Source organism: Enoplosus armatus, chromosome 15, assembly GCF_043641665.1.
Source record: "Enoplosus armatus isolate fEnoArm2 chromosome 15, fEnoArm2.hap1, whole genome shotgun sequence".
Classification (NCBI taxonomy): domain Eukaryota; kingdom Metazoa; phylum Chordata; class Actinopteri; order Centrarchiformes; family Enoplosidae; genus Enoplosus; species Enoplosus armatus.
The window spans coordinates 6,549,326-6,565,792 of NC_092194.1; the positions used below are offsets into that span (position 1 = coordinate 6,549,326).

Here is a 16,467-nt window from a genome sequence, read left to right on the forward strand (position 1 = left end):
TCTTTAGCTGCATTAACACCTGTGCCTTTCCTACTATGACAAGTCAAAATGTCTGTTGTGAAAAAGCCTCAACAATGAAACAGCTAAATGGATTTCAGCCATCATTGATTGTATTATTCACACCTGTGCCTATAAAGAGTTTTAGCTCAAATATAGACCTATAACTCTCATTCCGTCCAAATACCAACCCTCCTTCCTTTGAAAACTGAATCATTTCGTTTTTTTAATGGTTAGAAAACAGAGATGTAGCCTCCACAGTTCTGAGTATTTGAGGAAGAAGAGCTTGTGAACGTTGTGAAATTGTAGAAACTGACCTTCCAAGTTATAGCAAGGTTGTAGTGGTATTTTGCTAAATGTAAAACGTTTAATATGATAATAAACTAAAGTGAAATTGGAGTGACGGCAGCTGCAATGGGATTCCTCCGACAGGTGGCGCAAGAGGGAATTTGGTCATAGGGAGGCGGGCTGCAGTCTCACTGCACCAATGACGAGGCGCTGGGGTCAAAGTTGAAGGGTTAAATCCAATATGGCGGCTAACAAACGAGTGCTGTATGTCGGTAAGTTGGTTATTTTTCATAAAGATACGCCAAAGTTACATTGTTTCAGTAAATCTAGCCAACGTACTAAGGATATTACTTTATGAATAAGGAAATCAGACACAACAAAATTTGTAAAAAGTGCACATAATATGAAAAGAAATCTCCGATACCTGTAGATTTAGCCGGTAAAACATGAAAGCGTCACCTCAAAACATGGCAACTGATTTTAAACTTCGCAGTTTCCAGTTTCCCCAACGCCTGGAGTAAACTGCATAATGTCAAGTTGTGTAATGAAGTCTGAATAAATGAAATAAAACAACCAAAAAAAGCTTCCTTTAGCTTCAGGAACTCGGCACTCTTCTTCTTGTGTCTTGAACAGCTCCGTTATCCTCTCTGAATATGCATACACGCATTTCTTCATTGTTTATGTTGAGCGGCATATTTCTGTCGGTCTCAGTCTCAGTACGGTGTGTTTCTGACAGGTGGCCTGGCAGAGGAGGTGGACGAGAAGGTGTTACATGCAGCTTTTATTCCCTTTGGAGACATCACAGACATCCAGATACCATTAGACTATGAAACAGGTAAGAGCAGCAGTGTGACAGGAACTGCACTGTTTCTGTGTAACATTCAGCACTGTGGGTAAACCTGTATTCATTTGTCTTTTTTTCTGCTTTCAGAAAAGCACAGAGGATTTGCATTCATTGAGTTTGAATTGGCAGAGGTATGTACTAATATAGTGCTGAAGCATTCTGATGTTAACCCAGTAAAGACACTACTGTGTATGAAACATAACATTGATTACTTTATCCTGAATAAGGTTATATTTAGAGTCAGCTTAGTTCAGTTAAAGTAAGATGTGTAGTTGCGTTATGTACCCATATTAACTGAGCTTGCTGACACATGCTTATCTGTTGAATCTAATTTTATGTACAGCCATAAAACACAAAAATACACTTAGAGCAATATGTGAGAGAGATTGTGTTTGAGGTTCAAGAGGGGTGATTCCCAGTTACTGATATGGCTGTGCTCCAGTATGTAAACAGGACTATGAATTTAATACATTTGTCAGCATCTTATACACACAGCTTCATTGGAATGCCTTCTTATTTAGAGTAAGGTTAACTGTAGTCTGACAGTGGTCTGAATTCAATGTAAACATGGTCGTAATTGACACATAATGGGACTCTCATGGTAAATATTTCTGTGCTCATAACCTATTTATGCCCTATGTCTTCTATAGGATGCCGCAGCAGCTATTGATAACATGGTAAGTGGATCACATTGCTGCACATTCATCTCAGTGAAGTTTTATTCCTGAGACCTCGTCGAGTGAGTTTACCCAAAAGGTCAACAAAAAAATGAGCTTCCTTTTTTAATGTTGATGTATTTTTTTCTTTTTCTCTGCTAGAATGAGTCTGAGCTTTTTGGCCGGACTGTCCGGGTCAACACCGCCAAGCCCATGAGAATCAAAGAAGGGTCCTCTCGACCAGGTAGATTGATTCAAACCTGTTTATAGAAGCCTTTGCCTGCCTAGTAATTTAAATCCTTGGGTCTGATTTGAACTCTCTTTAACTTTTCCTTCAGTGTGGTCGGACGATGACTGGCTGAAGAAGTTCTCAGGTAAGACGACAGAGGAGGCAGAGGGGGAGGCAGCGGGTGGAGAAACAACAAATACTGCATCACAGGAGGTGAGAAGGCTTTCTCTTAAGTGTGTTGGTGCCTCTGACCCTTAACTATGTTAAGATAGTGACAGAACTGTGATTTGTTTTTGCAGGCTGAGCCCCCGGCTAAAAAGGGCAGAGTTAATCCTCAGGTCTACATGGACATCAAGATCGGAAACAAGCCAGCAGGGAGACTACGCTTCCTCCTTCGTGCCGATATCGTTCCCATGACAGCAGGTGTGTATGCTGTGCACTGTAGGGCTTTCATCACCACATCTTTGTCAAAAATATATACTGTAACATTGTTAAGCTTGCTTTTGTAAATAATTGAAAAAGAATGAAGTGCATAATTCTATCATTCTCCTTTGGAAAAACAAAAAAAACAAAGTAACGATGATTTTTTTTAATCTTATGTAGAGAATTTCCGCTGCTTGTGCGCGCATGAGAAGGGCTTTGGCTATAAGGGCAGCAGCATTCATCGCATCATCCCTCAGTTTATGTGCCAAGGAGGTGACTTCACCAACCACAATGGCACCGGTGGCAAGTCCATCTACGGCCGGAAGTTTGACGATGAAAACTTCGTCCTCAAGCACACCGCTCCAGGTGAGTTTTGTAAAGAGCTCTTGGAGTGTGTGGTCTCTCTGTGAATGAGCTTCATTGCAGATCCTAACTGTCCAAACCTTGTCTCTCGTGCTCAATAGGGCAGCTCTCCATGGCCAACTCTGGGCCAAATACTAATGGCTCTCAATTCTTCATCACCACCGACAAAACAGACTGGCTGGATGGCAAACATGTGGTGTTTGGAGAGCTGGTGGAGGGGATGGATGTGCTCCGTGCAATGGAGGTAAGGGACGAAAAGGTTTAATTTTATAATTTAACACAATTACAGGGTTCTTTTCCACAATAAAATAAAGGGTTGATTCAGTAATGAAAACCTAAAATCACTCACAGCAAGAAAGTGCTCTCATTAACAAACCCTCAGATATTACCACATGTTCTTTAACTTTATACATCACCATTTGTTTCTCACTTCTTGTGCTACATGTATGTATGGTTTACGAAAGGAGACGTTAAACGTTTAAAGGCACAGAGTGTATGATACCTTCACAGTATTTATATAGCTCCTAGACCTGCTTTATGATAAAAAAAAAATAAAAAAAAGAAGACATGGAAATCTCACTTTACAATATGGGAACTTTATCAGAAATCAGAAATTCTTTCAGAAGTTCTATTAATAACAGTTGGTCATATTGTAATAAAAGCTTGTTAACATTTTAGGACGATCAGGCTGCATTTTGGCGAGTCATTTCTGTATCTTTTTTTAATCTGTTTTCTTTTCTGCAGGCTCAGGGAGCAAAAGACGGCAAGCCCAAGCAGAAAGTCATCATCTCTGACTGTGGAGAATATGTGTGAACGAAGAAGAAGCCTGTGCTTGTTTGTATGTGTCTGTGGAGGCAGTGTATGTCTGAGAGGCATGAGTGTGTTCATGCTCTTTTGTAAATATTTCAATAAACACCAGTTTTTTTTTTTTTATAAAGAAAAAGAAACCACAGCTTGATGTCTTTTACTTTGTACAAATAGAATGTCACATTAATCTACTGATTGTTGGTTTACCCCTTTTATACTTGAATAACTACCTATTTATAGCTCATAGTTCTTAATTACTTTGAAGCGTAACTTTTTCTAATTCAGTAACTTACTAAATCAATGTAGTTTTGTAAAGAAATCAATATGGAAACATTTATTTTCATACATGAAGTAAATTATACAAATCTATACAAATCATGCATGCTAAAATACGATTTTATCTACATATTATTATATCTACTTCAGGGGGGGTCATGGAAATAATAAAATGATCACGTGCAGGGAGCCTGTTGGACCACGTGTGACATCATTTCTACAAACGCTCCAAACTTGAAAAGTAGAAAATCTCCTCACTTAATGGGACAAACAAGTATTTGGTGGAGTGCTGCTGCTGCCACACCTGAGCAGGTTGAGTGGTGAGAAGACATGGCAGACAAACAACTCCACCCCCTCCGCTCCCGTCCTGTTGGGAAATCTACTGAGGTAGTCATCGGAGAGCTTCATCCAAAGCCTGTTCCTCCGCTCCGACTCCGAACCGCCACAACAGCGTTCAAACTGTAAGTAATTCAGTATTTGATGTGTAAATGACTGGCCCGGATAGTAAGGCGAACTTGTTAGGTTGTACCCGATTTAGTAAGTTTTTAGACGTGGATATTTTGGATACGCGCAATTGCGCAAGGTACAAACTTAAACAAGCGTTTACCGCAGTCGTTGGGAAGTGAGTAGCTGATTTGAGAAGAGAGTCGTCTGACTGTGGATCAAGTTTCAGCTCACACGGCAGGAAAGTCTTTTGTCTAAAACAAAGTTTGGAGATACTTTTTCTCATCATTTTGCTCTTATTCCTGTTCATTTTTGCCTTAAAGATACTGCATGTTGACACGTGAATTCATATGTTAACAACCCGAGCCCCTCCTCAGTTTGTTCCTTTGATTTGGTTCTGTCTTCCTCTCTGTCTGTGATATGACTGTTTGCTTTTTGTCTCAGGCTGGTAGATACCTGAGTTCTGTCTGAGCCATTTCAGCTGAAAAGAGCTTCCTCTGTCTTCCATCAGCAGGAAGAGAAGACAGACTGTGAACAGACCGCGTCATGAACTGGGCATTCCTCCAGGGCCTCCTCAGCGGGGTGAACAAGTACTCCACGGCCTTCGGTCGAGTGTGGCTCTCTATCGTTTTCCTCTTCAGGGTCATGGTGTTCGTGGTGGCAGCAGAGAAGGTATGGGGCGACGAGCAGAAAGACTTCAAATGCAACACGGCTCAGCCCGGGTGCCACAACGTCTGCTATGACCACTTCTTCCCCGTCTCCCACGTCCGGTTGTGGGCCCTGCAGCTCATCTTTGTCACCTGCCCCTCTCTCCTGGTGGTGATGCATGTGGCGTACAGGGAGGACAGGGAACGGAAAAACCGGCTCAAGTACGGCGAAAACTGCCGCCGTCTCTACCAGAACACCGGCAAGAAGCGCGGAGGCCTGTGGTGGACCTACGTCCTCACTCTGGTCTTCAAAATACTCGTGGACATCACCTTCGTCTACCTCCTCTACCACATCTACGAGGGTTACGACTTCCCCTCGCTCATCAAGTGTGAGCAGAAGCCCTGTCCCAACAAGGTGGACTGCTTCATCGCTCGGCCCACCGAGAAGCGGATCTTCACCCTCTTCATGGTGATCACCAGCCTGGTCTGCATCCTCCTCTCCATTTTCGAAATCCTCTACCTGATTGGCAAGCGCTGTCGTGAATGTTTCACCACTCTCCAACACTCTCGCCACGACATGACCAACACGCTGTCCAGCGGAAGCAAATTGATGGAGTCAAACAATATAAAGCTGACAGGCAAAAGCACCCCTGAAACCCCCGCCCCTTCATACAGTGTCGCCATATCCTGAGATACGGAGAATAAAAGACTTTATAAAAAGCAAAGACATGAGGGAGGAAATATTCCTCTCCTTACTCTACAGGTACTTCCTTAAAAGACTTGGCAGCTGACATTTGTCTGCTCAGAGCCTGAACTACAGTGGAGGCAGTTCCTTAATGTTTCTCTGTCCACTCTCAGAATTTGAAATTGTGGACTACAAGACTCATGTGTCATTGATCTGGAATGTGCTCACTGTTGTGGGTACGGGTCGACTATTTACAGAGATTATTATTATTTTTTACAGATGAAGTTCTATAGCCCTTGCAAAGAAAAGAAAAAAAGCAAGTACGTGTGATGCAGTGTCAGATTTAGCCTTGATACCAATTACATGAGTCACTCCATGGTTTGGAGAGTATGGTTTCACTGACACATGTGGTTTTCTGTGTAAGATTTTCCCTCTGCTCTGTGCCCGACCTCCAAATGTTTAGTTTAAACTGGGCTGCGTCTTTTCCCTTCACTCACACATTCGATGTCTGACTCTTTGTAAATACTGTTCTTAACATAAGTTATCAAAAGGTTTGGAAGTTTGTGCGGTTGTACACTGTTGTTCCCCGTTTTAAACTGCTCTCTGTATACAGGCAGACGGGAGCAATGAAGCTGAATTGCCGTGTTGTAAACACAGTTGTTAATGATATCAGGATGTGCGTATTTCACAGCGTTGAGGTGCAGTGTGGCTGCATAGCTGCTGTTATTTTTCATTAAAGATAACACGTTTTGAAAATGTGTGGTTTTATTTCACAAGATTAATGAAGACAATTAGAGAGGTCCATACCCATTAGTGCATTCAATTCAGAGCAAGTACTGTAGCAGTTACACAATATGTAAAAGAGCCATATAGTCATGGGAGATATTCTAAAGAACAAAGTAAACCAACCATAGGATCTCTGACTTTCTTCTGTGTGTTTCACAAAGCCCTCCCTCCCCATTGGCACACAGATTGCTCTGTTGATAGGAGCAGCGCCCTCATTGTTTAGGTTGATTGGTACTTTGAGAAGGGCAGAGGAGGAGTCTCCCACTCCTCAGTTTGATTCATCCACGCTGACGCGTGGGGACCCACCCAGCGCAGGAATTTTGTCGGTCCGTGCAGCCTGTAAATGGATGGTTCCTGTGTTTGCACTGCATTGTGCGATCGGAGCGATGTAGCGAGAGTAAAAAGACATGTTTCCCTACTCTCTCCTTGCGGTATCGAGCCGTGCAGATATTTCCAGTGTAGTTTGTGCTGCTCAGAGCAATAAAGAGTGACATTAAAATGCTCAAACAAGGCAAAGTGTCTTTCCACAAACACTGAAAGGATAATCCACAGACACCACTGTTAACAGACTTCATTGGAACCATGAAGGTCTATTTCAGTAGCCAGTAGTTCCGATGACATCTATTAACAAGTGAGGCCTGTGGATTATCATGGTAACTAAGGCACTGTTTCGGGGAAAGACAAGTCGGGGTGGCAGCGGAAACAAATGTCACAGATGGATGTCTGAATCCTCAGCAGTTAAAACCAGCAAGATCTGAATGGCGACATACCACAAGGAGGAAGTGGAAACATTTGTTTGTGAGACTCAAGTAGACAGTAGGGATGACATTTCCTTTCTCTGGTGCCAATTAACTGGGAGAAGGTTGTGGATCTAAGCTAGTGTTATATCAGATATTATAAAGTGTAAAATCTACTAGCTATGACAATATAAGCCAGCTTCAGTATGTGCTGTTCTCTTGGTCTTTGTTTTTCTGTTTGTTCAGCCTTACAGGGAGGTTCTTGTAAATGAGCCGACAATCACTCCCATTACAAGACCCTCCCAACTCCTCTGGGGTTGTATTTCTCCTCTTGCCCTCTGGTTTCTCTGTCACGGTACATCTCCTTCCTTTCACAGTACCAGCAGTGAGAAGTGATGTGTTTATCGCGTTGTGTTGGTCCGTCTTGTTGCGACTTGCGGCTGGCAAGAGGTTGAGTCACAGGGTGCATTCCTCCAGGTGTGTCCCGGCAGACTGCCTGGACCAGTTCTTCGTCTGGGGCCAAGAAGCGGCTTTTCTTTTCCCCTCCCCCCCTCGAACGCAATTCACATCCACTGAGCTGCCCTAAACATTGCAGATGTTGCGTTCACGTGCTCAAGCTGTATGCCCCGGATGATTTTCCTGAAAAGCACAGCTGCAGTCGATACTAACAACATTCTGAGAGTTTTAGCTCACAGCTGCGAGACTTCGAGAAGAAGTGTTTCATTTAGAGAAGCCAGCACTGCAATATTCTCTTTATAGTGTTACTTTTCTCTCTTGGCGTTAGGCAAATTCAGCCTTTTATATTATGAAAAGTGTTTATTATTTGTACACTTGAGCATAACAAGTAACTCTTTCTAAACACATTCAAAGATGTTACAGGCTGATTTAATTACTTGTGGGTGGGTACCCGTGTTTTAGCCTGGAACCATATATATATGAGGTTATCTAAGTTTATCATCTATATGACACCCTTGTGAATTAGGTATAACAGGTATAACTTGTGTTGTCTTAGATAAGGTTTTTGGAGAGAGCTTTCTTATTTTCTTAGAAAGTTTGGGCTTGGTTGGGTTGCTGTTGTGAGCCTGAAACAAGCCCTTTGAGACACTGTATGCGATTGTACTGAGCAATGCACATAAACCTGACTTGACAAGTGAAATATGAACATGTCTTTTATCCTTTTATATCATGTAAACACTGGATTCAATAGCTCGGCGGGCAGGCAGGCACCGGTCTGCAAGAACTGGCGTGCTCTGGCACAGCTATGGCATTTTGAACAAGCTGATGTTTGATATTGCTCACAACATCTGAGGACTTAAACACATATACACAAAGTGTAAGGTGTAAGAAAAAATAAGCTGAGCTGGATGAGCTGAAACACGCCGGGAGTTCATGAATTGAGAGAAGTGTTATTGAGTAGAGCTTGGGTTTTAAAGAAAATAAAAGGAAACACAATCCACCTTTTTGGCACTCTTGTGGGTGTTGCATGAACACAAAAAAAAAAATAACTGTGCAGGAAATAAATGAAAGAGGAACAGGGATATTGAATGGGCTTTTTCTCCTGTCTTTTTCAGGTTACATGGCAACAAATTCACTTGGTTTTAAAGAGCACAAAAGGAAATACAATCCATCTTTGGCACTAAATGAAAGAGTAATGGGGAAATTGAATGTTATTTTTTTCTGGTTACATGACAACATATTAACTCACTTACAGTTCACTGTAACACATGAACTGGTCTTCCCATTCTGGCCACCTCTAATCCGACCAGCTCATCTTCATTTTTTAACAACCCCCCCCCCCCCCCCTCAGAGCATCCCAGAAAAAAAAATTCAGTTATACTTGTATACAGCTTGTCATACTGTAGGAAACTTACAACAAGGAGAGGCTGGGGACATGCACAACAATGAAAAAATGCATTCACCTCAGGGTGTGTCTGCCTCTTGGGTATACTGTGTAGAAGTACTCAGAAACGTGTTGGGACAGGGAGACGGTCCTATTCCGGAAACAATACACCTGAATCTGTTGTCTATAAACCCATTTAACCTCGTCTGTAACTGTATGTAGGGGCATTCATCTTTTTGAATTCTCCCATTCATTGTACAATAAAACCAGTCTGTCCTTCAGACCTGAACCCTGCGTGGTCTCACATCACCAAGGCTGTGATTGGTTATCTGGTTTCAAACGTGAATGTCTATGGTGTAGACCCATCTCCAAAATCCTATTCAAAGTATTCAAAGGTTTCTGTGGACCGTGACAACTGTTAGGCAAAAATGGGTTTGATTTGCCACCTAACACTAGCTTGTGAGTAGGAGAGAGGGAGGGAGGAACATCTGGGGCTGATCCAGTCTTTCTTCTTTAACCCCACCCACAGGCGCATTTCTCAACACTGCGCTCCTATACCTGTCGAGGGGAGCCAAATCTGTGCGTTAAAGGACTAAAGCGACGTTAAAGCTACGAGAAATAGAATTAATCACGTGTCTTTCAACTAAGAATGGATTAAAACGTCTTTTGGTAAGTGAAAACCGCCCTATCATTACCGTTTGGTGTGTGTCAGATGAGTTGAGCCTCGTAAAAGTTCGCGTTTCAGCCAATTGGAATTGATTGTTTTCAAATAGGTTGATTGGGAGGCTTTTACGGGACAGTCGATGAAACGGTGATGTATCGCTGGTGGTGGAAGGGCCGTGTGTCGGTAAGCCAGACCGATCAGGAAAACATGTCCAAATTACGCAGACAGCCTGTGCGTCAAAGGCTGTGTTTTGTCAAAGACTCGTACTTATTGAAATGTCTTTGTTGTGTATTTGTTGTCTTTTTGCCAACAGATGCGCAACAGAATGTGTATAAACTCTGGGTGTGTTAATAACGTTGGTCCAACTTGTTTCTCTCATGGACAGTTTGGCTCGAGGCCTACTCATAACTGTGTGTTATTGTTAGTGGTTGGGTTGATAAACGAGAGCTGAGGGAGAAGTTTTCATATTAAATCAGCTTTGGAAGAGAAACTACTGCTTTTAAAAAGTCAGAATAAAAGGTCATTTGTGATTTAAAGCCACCTGGAGGGAGTGAGTGAGTGAGACACCTCTAACACGGATGTTCACAGAGTGAAAGCAGAGTATTCAGCAGTCAGTGAATACATGTTCACTCATTCTTCATTCTGCCACGTCCAGGTTTGAAAATAATCCACTACCAGCAAGACAGGAATTCCAGAGAAGAGATCATTGACTGCCAGCCAAGGACATGGACTGGAAGACCTTCCAAGCCCTCCTCAGTGGGGTGAACAAATACTCCACGGCGTTCGGGCGGGTATGGCTGTCTGTGGTGTTTGTGTTCAGGGTGATGGTCTACGTGGTGGCCGCGGAGCGAGTGTGGGGCGACGAGCAGAAGGACTTTGACTGCAACACCAAGCAGCCCGGCTGCGCTAACGTCTGCTACGACCACTACTTTCCCATCTCCCACATCCGCCTGTGGGCCCTGCAGCTCATCTTCGTCACCTGCCCGTCCTTCATGGTGGTCATGCACGTGTCGTACCGCGACGACCGCGAGCGCAAGTACAGGGCCAAGCACGGCGAGAACAGCAAGCTGTACAACAACACGGGCAAGAAACACGGCGGCCTGTGGTGGACCTATCTGGTCAGCCTCTTTGTGAAGACGGGCATCGAGGTCTCCTTCCTCTACATCCTCCACCGCGTCTACGACAGCTTCTACCTGCCCAGACTCGTCAAGTGCGAGGTTGCACCTTGCCCCAACCAGGTGGACTGCTACATCGGCCACCCCACTGAGAAGAAGGTCTTCACCTACTTCATGGTCGGAGCATCGGCCCTCTGCATCATCCTGAACATCTGCGAGATCATTTATCTCATCTCCAAGCGCATTGTGCGAATCGCAAATAAGATGAAGAGGCGCAATCGCAACATGGCCGTGCGTCACGACACCTACAACGACGACCCCTTTAACAACTGCAACCTGGCTGTGTCGAGGTCAGACCTGAAGGAGAAGCCTCCATCCTTCAAAACGGCGTTCAAGCCTTCATACATGCCATCTGGACTCAAACTGGAAGAGAAGATACGGGCCTCTGCTCCTAATCTGTCCTTTACTTCGTGATTGAAAACAAAGGTGAAATCTGGGCTGAAGATCGAGAGATCTGCAGTGCTTGGGCCAGAACCCAAAGACAAACCTCAGAAAACAGACTCACAGCTATGAGCCAGACTACAGTATGTGTCAGACCCTGGAAGTTGAGTCACCAGTACTGGATTCTTCCTGCGGGCCCCTGTGTCCACATCTAAGACTCTTTTTGAGCGCATGAACTTTGGTTTCCAAGTCAACATCCACAATATTTACAAGTCTGCTACAGCCAAGTTGATTTGTTAATGATATGTGGTTTCTGTTATTTTGTGTGTGAATACAATAAAGGTCTTTTAGCCTGTTCACCCCTTCACCCATATCAGAACATTCCAGTGAGGTTTCTCTGTCTTTCCTGTGACGAGAGTTTTGACACGGGAGGGGAAGGAAATGAAACCGTGCAGGACACACCTGGCGGAGGTATTCACCCTCCCTGCCAGTGTCTACAGTGATGTGTCAGGGCGTTGTGTTTTCACTGAACGTTAGATGCACATTTCAGTGATCTCTTATTTAACTGAACTGAAATCAAAGCTTTAGCTTCACAATTGGCTGTCCTGATGACCCCCAAGAAGAAACAAATCCTGCATTGGAGTGTGGACACTCCAAAGTCATAGTTATGGCTGACTAATACTTGAAGGTGTGCAAACTGGCCAAAAATGAGTTTCTTTTCTCAGTTAAGATTGATTACAGCAACGAAATGCTTATATCATTGGTATATTTCTTTATGTAAAGCCTTGGCGGGCATACGCATGGTCTCAGGTTTATGCTGCACTGCCACACGCTGTGCGTAGACTGCCTGTGTTTTGACGTGCTTGTACACAAACTCGCCTCATCCAAGACCACTGTTGATTTAAATATGGCGAAAGGAATGCTGCTGTTTAATTCTGTTGTAAGCTGGAGCACAGTGGAGGTGGGAGGAAGGTTGGACAAACAGACGGCTCATCAACTATTACGCACTATTGTGAGTCAATTATCATCCACTGTGGACATGAAGTGGAAATGTGTTTTCTGCACTTATATATATATATATATATATATAATAATGTCCTTTATTTTTTATGAATTGAAATATATTAAATTTATTGAATGTGTGTTTCTGTGTGGTGTTTTAGCAGTAAGGGCTGCTTATTGATACCTTATGTTAATTTGACTTCTTGAATGTTTCCATTTGGAAAAAAGTTTGAGATTTATAAGATTTGAGCAAATCATTTAAGACGTGGGGGGACGAACGCTAGCATCATTATTAAAGAGCTGAATTTTTCCATTGTGGCTGACTCATAATTAGGTTTGTTACACTAACCATCACCAGGCTTGCATGCCAATAGTATTTACCCATAGGAGTTTGCTGTGAGTCATCCTAACATGCTATTTTCCTTTCTCCGATACATATGATGTACATTTCTAATTATTGCAGAGGCCCTGCAGTAAGAATCTCAGTCTGCCTGTCCAACTTGTCAGTCGGGTTATTACAAGGTGCGGCAGAGTAAACAGTTTTTGTTTGTTCTGAATCGTTTCTGCAAAACAAACTATGGAGATTGTAAAATATTAATTCTCACTTTAGTGCTTTATACGGGCAAAGATGTCTTCAAATCCAGTGTTTTGGTGCAAAATTTGTATAGCTGAAAAAAAAAGGCAGAAATTACACATCCAAGGTTGATATAAGTCATCTTTCTATATACACTGCTCAACTTGTTTCAGAGCCTGTAGATTCATCACAATGCTGTAAATGTTAGATAAGTGACATATTTCATTAATTAAATTGTTTTATTCTTAAATCTTACAATTTAGCTGGATATGTACATGTTAAAATTGAAGGAAGGCATTTCAAAATAAATACGTACACATATTTAAGTAAAACTAGAAAAAAAAGAAAGAAATTTAAATCAGTGGAATACAACACATCAACATTTGCCCAAGGTCATGAAGACTGACAGTTTCCATAGATGCTCCCTATACAGATAACTCATATGATCACTGCATACAGAGGATGATAGAAGTCAAAACAACACTTCTTGTCTTTTCTTTACATCAACAGTGAGTTTATCCATCACTGGGACATTTTTACTGGTTCATTTATTATTAGAGACAGAGTCTGTGCTTCACTTTGGCTTCCCCGCTGCGCAGAAAGTAATGCACACTATTAAAGAAACAGGTGAAGACATGGCTTTAGATAGGTATCTGTGTGATTAGACTGACTTTACATAAGGCACTCTTCCAGCGATGCTATCATGTAGTGAATATCTAATCAGATATTGGATCCTTAACGGGGGGGGGGGTAGTACCATCCAAATATTAGAGTAATATTCTCATACCAGTAGAGGATAAATCAAACTGGGGAATAGGGAGAACTGAACATACAGAGGGTGACGGCTCCAGGTGACATGGTTAGGCCGCAGTGTACAGTCTGTGAAAGAGCCCGCAGGCTTCTGTCTACAGTTTGCAGGTGGCCTGCGCCACTTTGGAGTTGGTCTTTCTGTTGAGGGTTCGACAGATGAAAGCTCCAGCATCCATCAGCTTTGAGAGGTCCACTCCCTGAGAGGACAGACAGTCAAAAGGTCACATTGTAAACAAAAATTGTAACTGCAAACTAAATTATGATAGGGTGGACTGGGACATTCTGTAAAGCTAGGGGCATTAAATTCATGAAAGAGCAGATTTTCCTCAGAATAAAAACTAAATTAAAAGTAAATTAATAAATAAAAAGAAAGTATAAGTTAGTTTCTTCCTTTTTTACCCAAGTAAACACAAAAACAAGAGCAGCATCTTTAATCTTTACTATAAAAGAACTAAAACGACAGAAGAGACAAAGTGCAACTTCTTACTGTTTGAATCCCAAGTCCATGCAGCATGTAGACTACATCTTCAGTAGCAACATTCCCAGAAGCCCCCTGGGCATAGGGACAGCCACCCAGTCCAGCTACTGACGAGTCTATCACACTGATTCCCATCTGCAAAACAAAAGAAACCTTAACCTTGATACTAACAGAGTTAGCGCTGCACTAACAATAGATCACCTGTAAGGATATGTTATCACACTATCTGCATTATTCAAAAGACCTTTTCAGATGGCATTAAAAACCAAACAAACAACAGAACCCAGCCTGACCTGTAAGGCGACAAGGATGTTAGCCAGGGCCTGGCCGTAGGTATCGTGGCAGTGCACTGCCAAGGCATTCACTGGCACCTCTCTGCTCACCGCCTCCAGCATCTCACTCATGCTACCTGGAGTCCCCACTCCAATAGTGTCACCAAGAGAGATCTCATAGCAGCCCATGGAGTACAGACGCTTAGCTACCTGCAAGATAGAAGCACGAGCTGGTTGCATGAGTGACAGTGCTTATGTTGTGTCTGTATTTTTGTCAGAAGATTATAAATTGATCTCTTCCAGTTTACGCAATGTAAGCATTTATAAAGTGAGAACTTACATGTGCAACTTTTTCAGGTGCCACCTTGCCTTCATACGGACATCCAACAACACATGACACATAACTGTGGTGACAAGAAACATCTATGAAACTCAAGCAAAAATAAAACCCTATAATTCCCATGATTTACAAGTTTGTTGACAGTCAAAAGCAAGCCAGTAATCCTACCCTCTAACTGGCACACCAGCCTCTTTAGCCGCTTTCATGACCTCGTCAAATCGCTGTAAACTCTCGTCCACTGAGCAGTTTATGTTCTTCTTACTGAACAGCTCAGATGCAGCACCAAATATGGCTACCTCTGAAGCTCCTGCCTTCACCTGTAGTAAGTAAGAGCAAGGGAAAAGGCATATTTGGTGATCACCTACAGCACAAGTGGCTGGATATACAGTATGTCTATGTAGTTATTGGGAAAGTGTGTTGAAATATTATGCTTGACACACTCACAGCAGCCTGGAAACCCTTGAGGTTGGGGGTGAGGACCGGGTAAGACACTCCAGGTTTCCTACAGATCCCCTCCATCACCTCCACCTGGTCCGCCATCTGACATTTGGACAAAAAGATGACAATTCAATTTTATTTATATAGCGCCAAATCACAACAAAAGTCATCACATGACACTTTACAAAATAGAGCAGGTCTAGACCGACTCTTTATAATGTTATTACAGAGACCCAACAGTTCCACAGAAACAATTAAGTGCTGGAGAAGACAAGCCACTGCCATTCCTATATAGCTTCCAGTTTCTGTCGTGCCCTCAATGGGGTGTGTCAGCACTTTCCATATGAATTGCTCGGGTGAAAACAAACTCACCTGTGGAACCCATTTTGGGGATACAAAGCTGGTGGCCTCAATGACCGGCAGCCCAGACGCTGACAACATGTCAATCAAGTTAATTTTTGTCTGTGTTGGCACGATAGTCTGAGGGTGGAAGCAGAAAAAGCAACAGGATGAGGAACAATTGAAAAACACTGACATGAATGACTGAGATTGTTTCACCAGGTTACATAACACATGAGCAATGCACCTGCTCTCTCTCAGTACAACACTGGTGGTTAAAAACAGTCACTTCTGAGCAGTGTCAACGTTAGACTGGAGGCATTTACTGGTTATAAAAGTTGCTATGTAATGAAATTTACCAATATTTTTTTACATAACGTTACCTTTTCATTCTGGAGGCCATCTCTGGGTCCCACCTCCACTATTTTCACCTTCACAGGAAGAGCTTGACCTGCTCTTACGCCAGCCTACACAAACACATTTAATACAGGTATAAGGAAGCTTTAACTGACCTGTTAAGCCTGATGAGTAGCCAACTAACAACTGTCTAGGTTACCAAAGGTAACTTATCTAGCTTAACCGTAGAGGACGCTAACAGCTAACTAGTTAAGGCACTTCTGTCCAGGCTGCTAGCTAACCGTGCACAGTACAAGCTGCTGGAGGACAAAAGCACAAGAAAACTCACCGCTGTGACATTAGCTGAGGAGCTCAACGCCACATATTGCTGTCCCATTGTTGAACTTAAAGTGCTTCTGTTGACAAGCCTCATGACGGCCGCCATGTTGGTCCTGCCTCCGGTCTGACGTCACTTCTTCCTCGGGAGGGGAGGACCGGAGACCTCACAGGTTATAACAGCACCGCAAGGGCGCCATCTATGGGCCGGGAATTTGAATAGAAAAATAATTTTGGAATCCGTTTACACCAGATATTGATTCGACTTAAACTATAAATATTGCCAAGTTATGTATACCC

The 16,467-nt window shown here is 42.9% G+C and overlaps 4 protein-coding genes across 8 annotated transcripts; 3 read left to right on the plus strand and 1 right to left on the minus strand.

Annotated features, from left to right (window-relative positions):
* The first annotated feature begins 526 nt into the window (after positions 1-526).
* Positions 527-3,739, plus strand: ppie (peptidylprolyl isomerase E (cyclophilin E)). The gene is made up of 10 exons (XM_070920828.1): positions 527-557; positions 1,022-1,120; positions 1,217-1,260; positions 1,780-1,806; positions 1,948-2,029; positions 2,124-2,227; positions 2,314-2,437; positions 2,618-2,803; positions 2,902-3,044; positions 3,545-3,739. Exons 1-10 carry the CDS (start codon positions 527-529, stop codon positions 3,611-3,613), a joined length of 909 nt encoding a protein of 302 aa, XP_070776929.1. The 3' UTR covers positions 3,614-3,739.
* Positions 3,740-4,222: 483 nt separating this feature from the next.
* On the plus strand, positions 4,223-6,415 carry gjb10 (gap junction protein beta 10). Of its 3 annotated transcripts, none has more exons than XM_070920829.1 (2): positions 4,223-4,344; positions 4,772-6,415. In XM_070920829.1, the coding sequence occupies exon 2, from the start codon at positions 4,874-4,876 to the stop codon at positions 5,663-5,665; it is 792 nt and encodes a 263-aa protein (XP_070776930.1). In that variant the 5' UTR covers positions 4,223-4,344; positions 4,772-4,873; the 3' UTR covers positions 5,666-6,415. The 3 variants fall into 3 exon arrangements, with proteins under 3 accessions (XP_070776930.1, XP_070776931.1, XP_070776932.1); XM_070920830.1 differs by having other exon boundaries at positions 4,230-4,344; positions 4,839-6,415; XM_070920831.1 differs by having other exon boundaries at positions 4,230-4,344; positions 4,842-6,415.
* A 2,654-nt stretch (positions 6,416-9,069) lies between these two features.
* On the plus strand, positions 9,070-12,384 carry gjb3 (gap junction protein beta 3). 2 transcript variants are annotated; one of them, XM_070919958.1, is made up of 3 exons: positions 9,070-9,107; positions 9,552-9,691; positions 10,342-12,384. In XM_070919958.1, the coding sequence occupies exon 3, from the start codon at positions 10,412-10,414 to the stop codon at positions 11,273-11,275; it is 864 nt and encodes a 287-aa protein (XP_070776059.1). In that variant the 5' UTR covers positions 9,070-9,107; positions 9,552-9,691; positions 10,342-10,411; the 3' UTR covers positions 11,276-12,384. The 2 variants fall into 2 exon arrangements, with proteins under 2 accessions (XP_070776059.1, XP_070776058.1); XM_070919957.1 differs by lacking the exon at positions 9,070-9,107 and having other exon boundaries at positions 9,506-9,691.
* Positions 12,385-12,941: 557 nt separating this feature from the next.
* Positions 12,942-16,280, minus strand: hmgcl (3-hydroxy-3-methylglutaryl-CoA lyase). 2 transcript variants are annotated; one of them, XM_070920229.1, is made up of 9 exons: positions 16,181-16,280; positions 15,879-15,962; positions 15,529-15,636; positions 15,163-15,258; positions 14,887-15,035; positions 14,719-14,782; positions 14,400-14,588; positions 14,116-14,241; positions 12,942-13,825 (listed from the first exon to the last, which is right to left on the minus strand). In XM_070920229.1, the coding sequence occupies exons 1-9, from the start codon at positions 16,274-16,276 to the stop codon at positions 13,724-13,726; spliced, it is 1,014 nt and encodes a 337-aa protein (XP_070776330.1). In that variant the 5' UTR covers positions 16,277-16,280; the 3' UTR covers positions 12,942-13,723. The 2 variants fall into 2 exon arrangements, with proteins under 2 accessions (XP_070776330.1, XP_070776331.1); XM_070920230.1 differs by having other exon boundaries at positions 14,887-15,029; positions 15,157-15,258; positions 15,879-15,926; positions 16,181-16,276.
* Positions 16,281-16,467: the final 187 nt, after the last annotated feature.

Excerpts from the sequence above, each read along its gene's own strand:
- ppie (XM_070920828.1), top strand. The coding sequence starts at position 527 with ATGGCGGCTAACAAACGAGTGCTGTATGTCG. Across the intron at positions 1,121-1,216 it reads ACCATTAGACTATGAAACAG|AAAAGCACAGAGGATTTGCA; the intron begins GTAAGAGCAGCA and ends TTCTGCTTTCAG. Across the intron at positions 2,228-2,313 it reads CAAATACTGCATCACAGGAG|GCTGAGCCCCCGGCTAAAAA; the intron begins GTGAGAAGGCTT and ends TTGTTTTTGCAG.
- gjb10 (XM_070920829.1), top strand. The coding sequence starts at position 4,874 with ATGAACTGGGCATTCCTCCAGGGCCTCCTCAGCGGGGTGAACAAGTAC.
- gjb3 (XM_070919958.1), top strand. The coding sequence starts at position 10,412 with ATGGACTGGAAGACCTTCCAAGCCCTCCTCAGTGGGGTGAACAAATAC.
- hmgcl (XM_070920229.1), bottom strand. The coding sequence starts at position 16,276 with ATGGCGGCCGTCATGAGGCTTGTCAACAGAAGCACTTTAAGTTCAACA. Across the intron at positions 14,589-14,718 it reads CACCTGAAAAAGTTGCACAT|GTAGCTAAGCGTCTGTACTC; the intron begins GTAAGTTCTCAC and ends TCTATCTTGCAG. Across the intron at positions 14,242-14,399 it reads ACATCCTTGTCGCCTTACAG|ATGGGAATCAGTGTGATAGA; the intron begins GTCAGGCTGGGT and ends TTTGTTTTGCAG.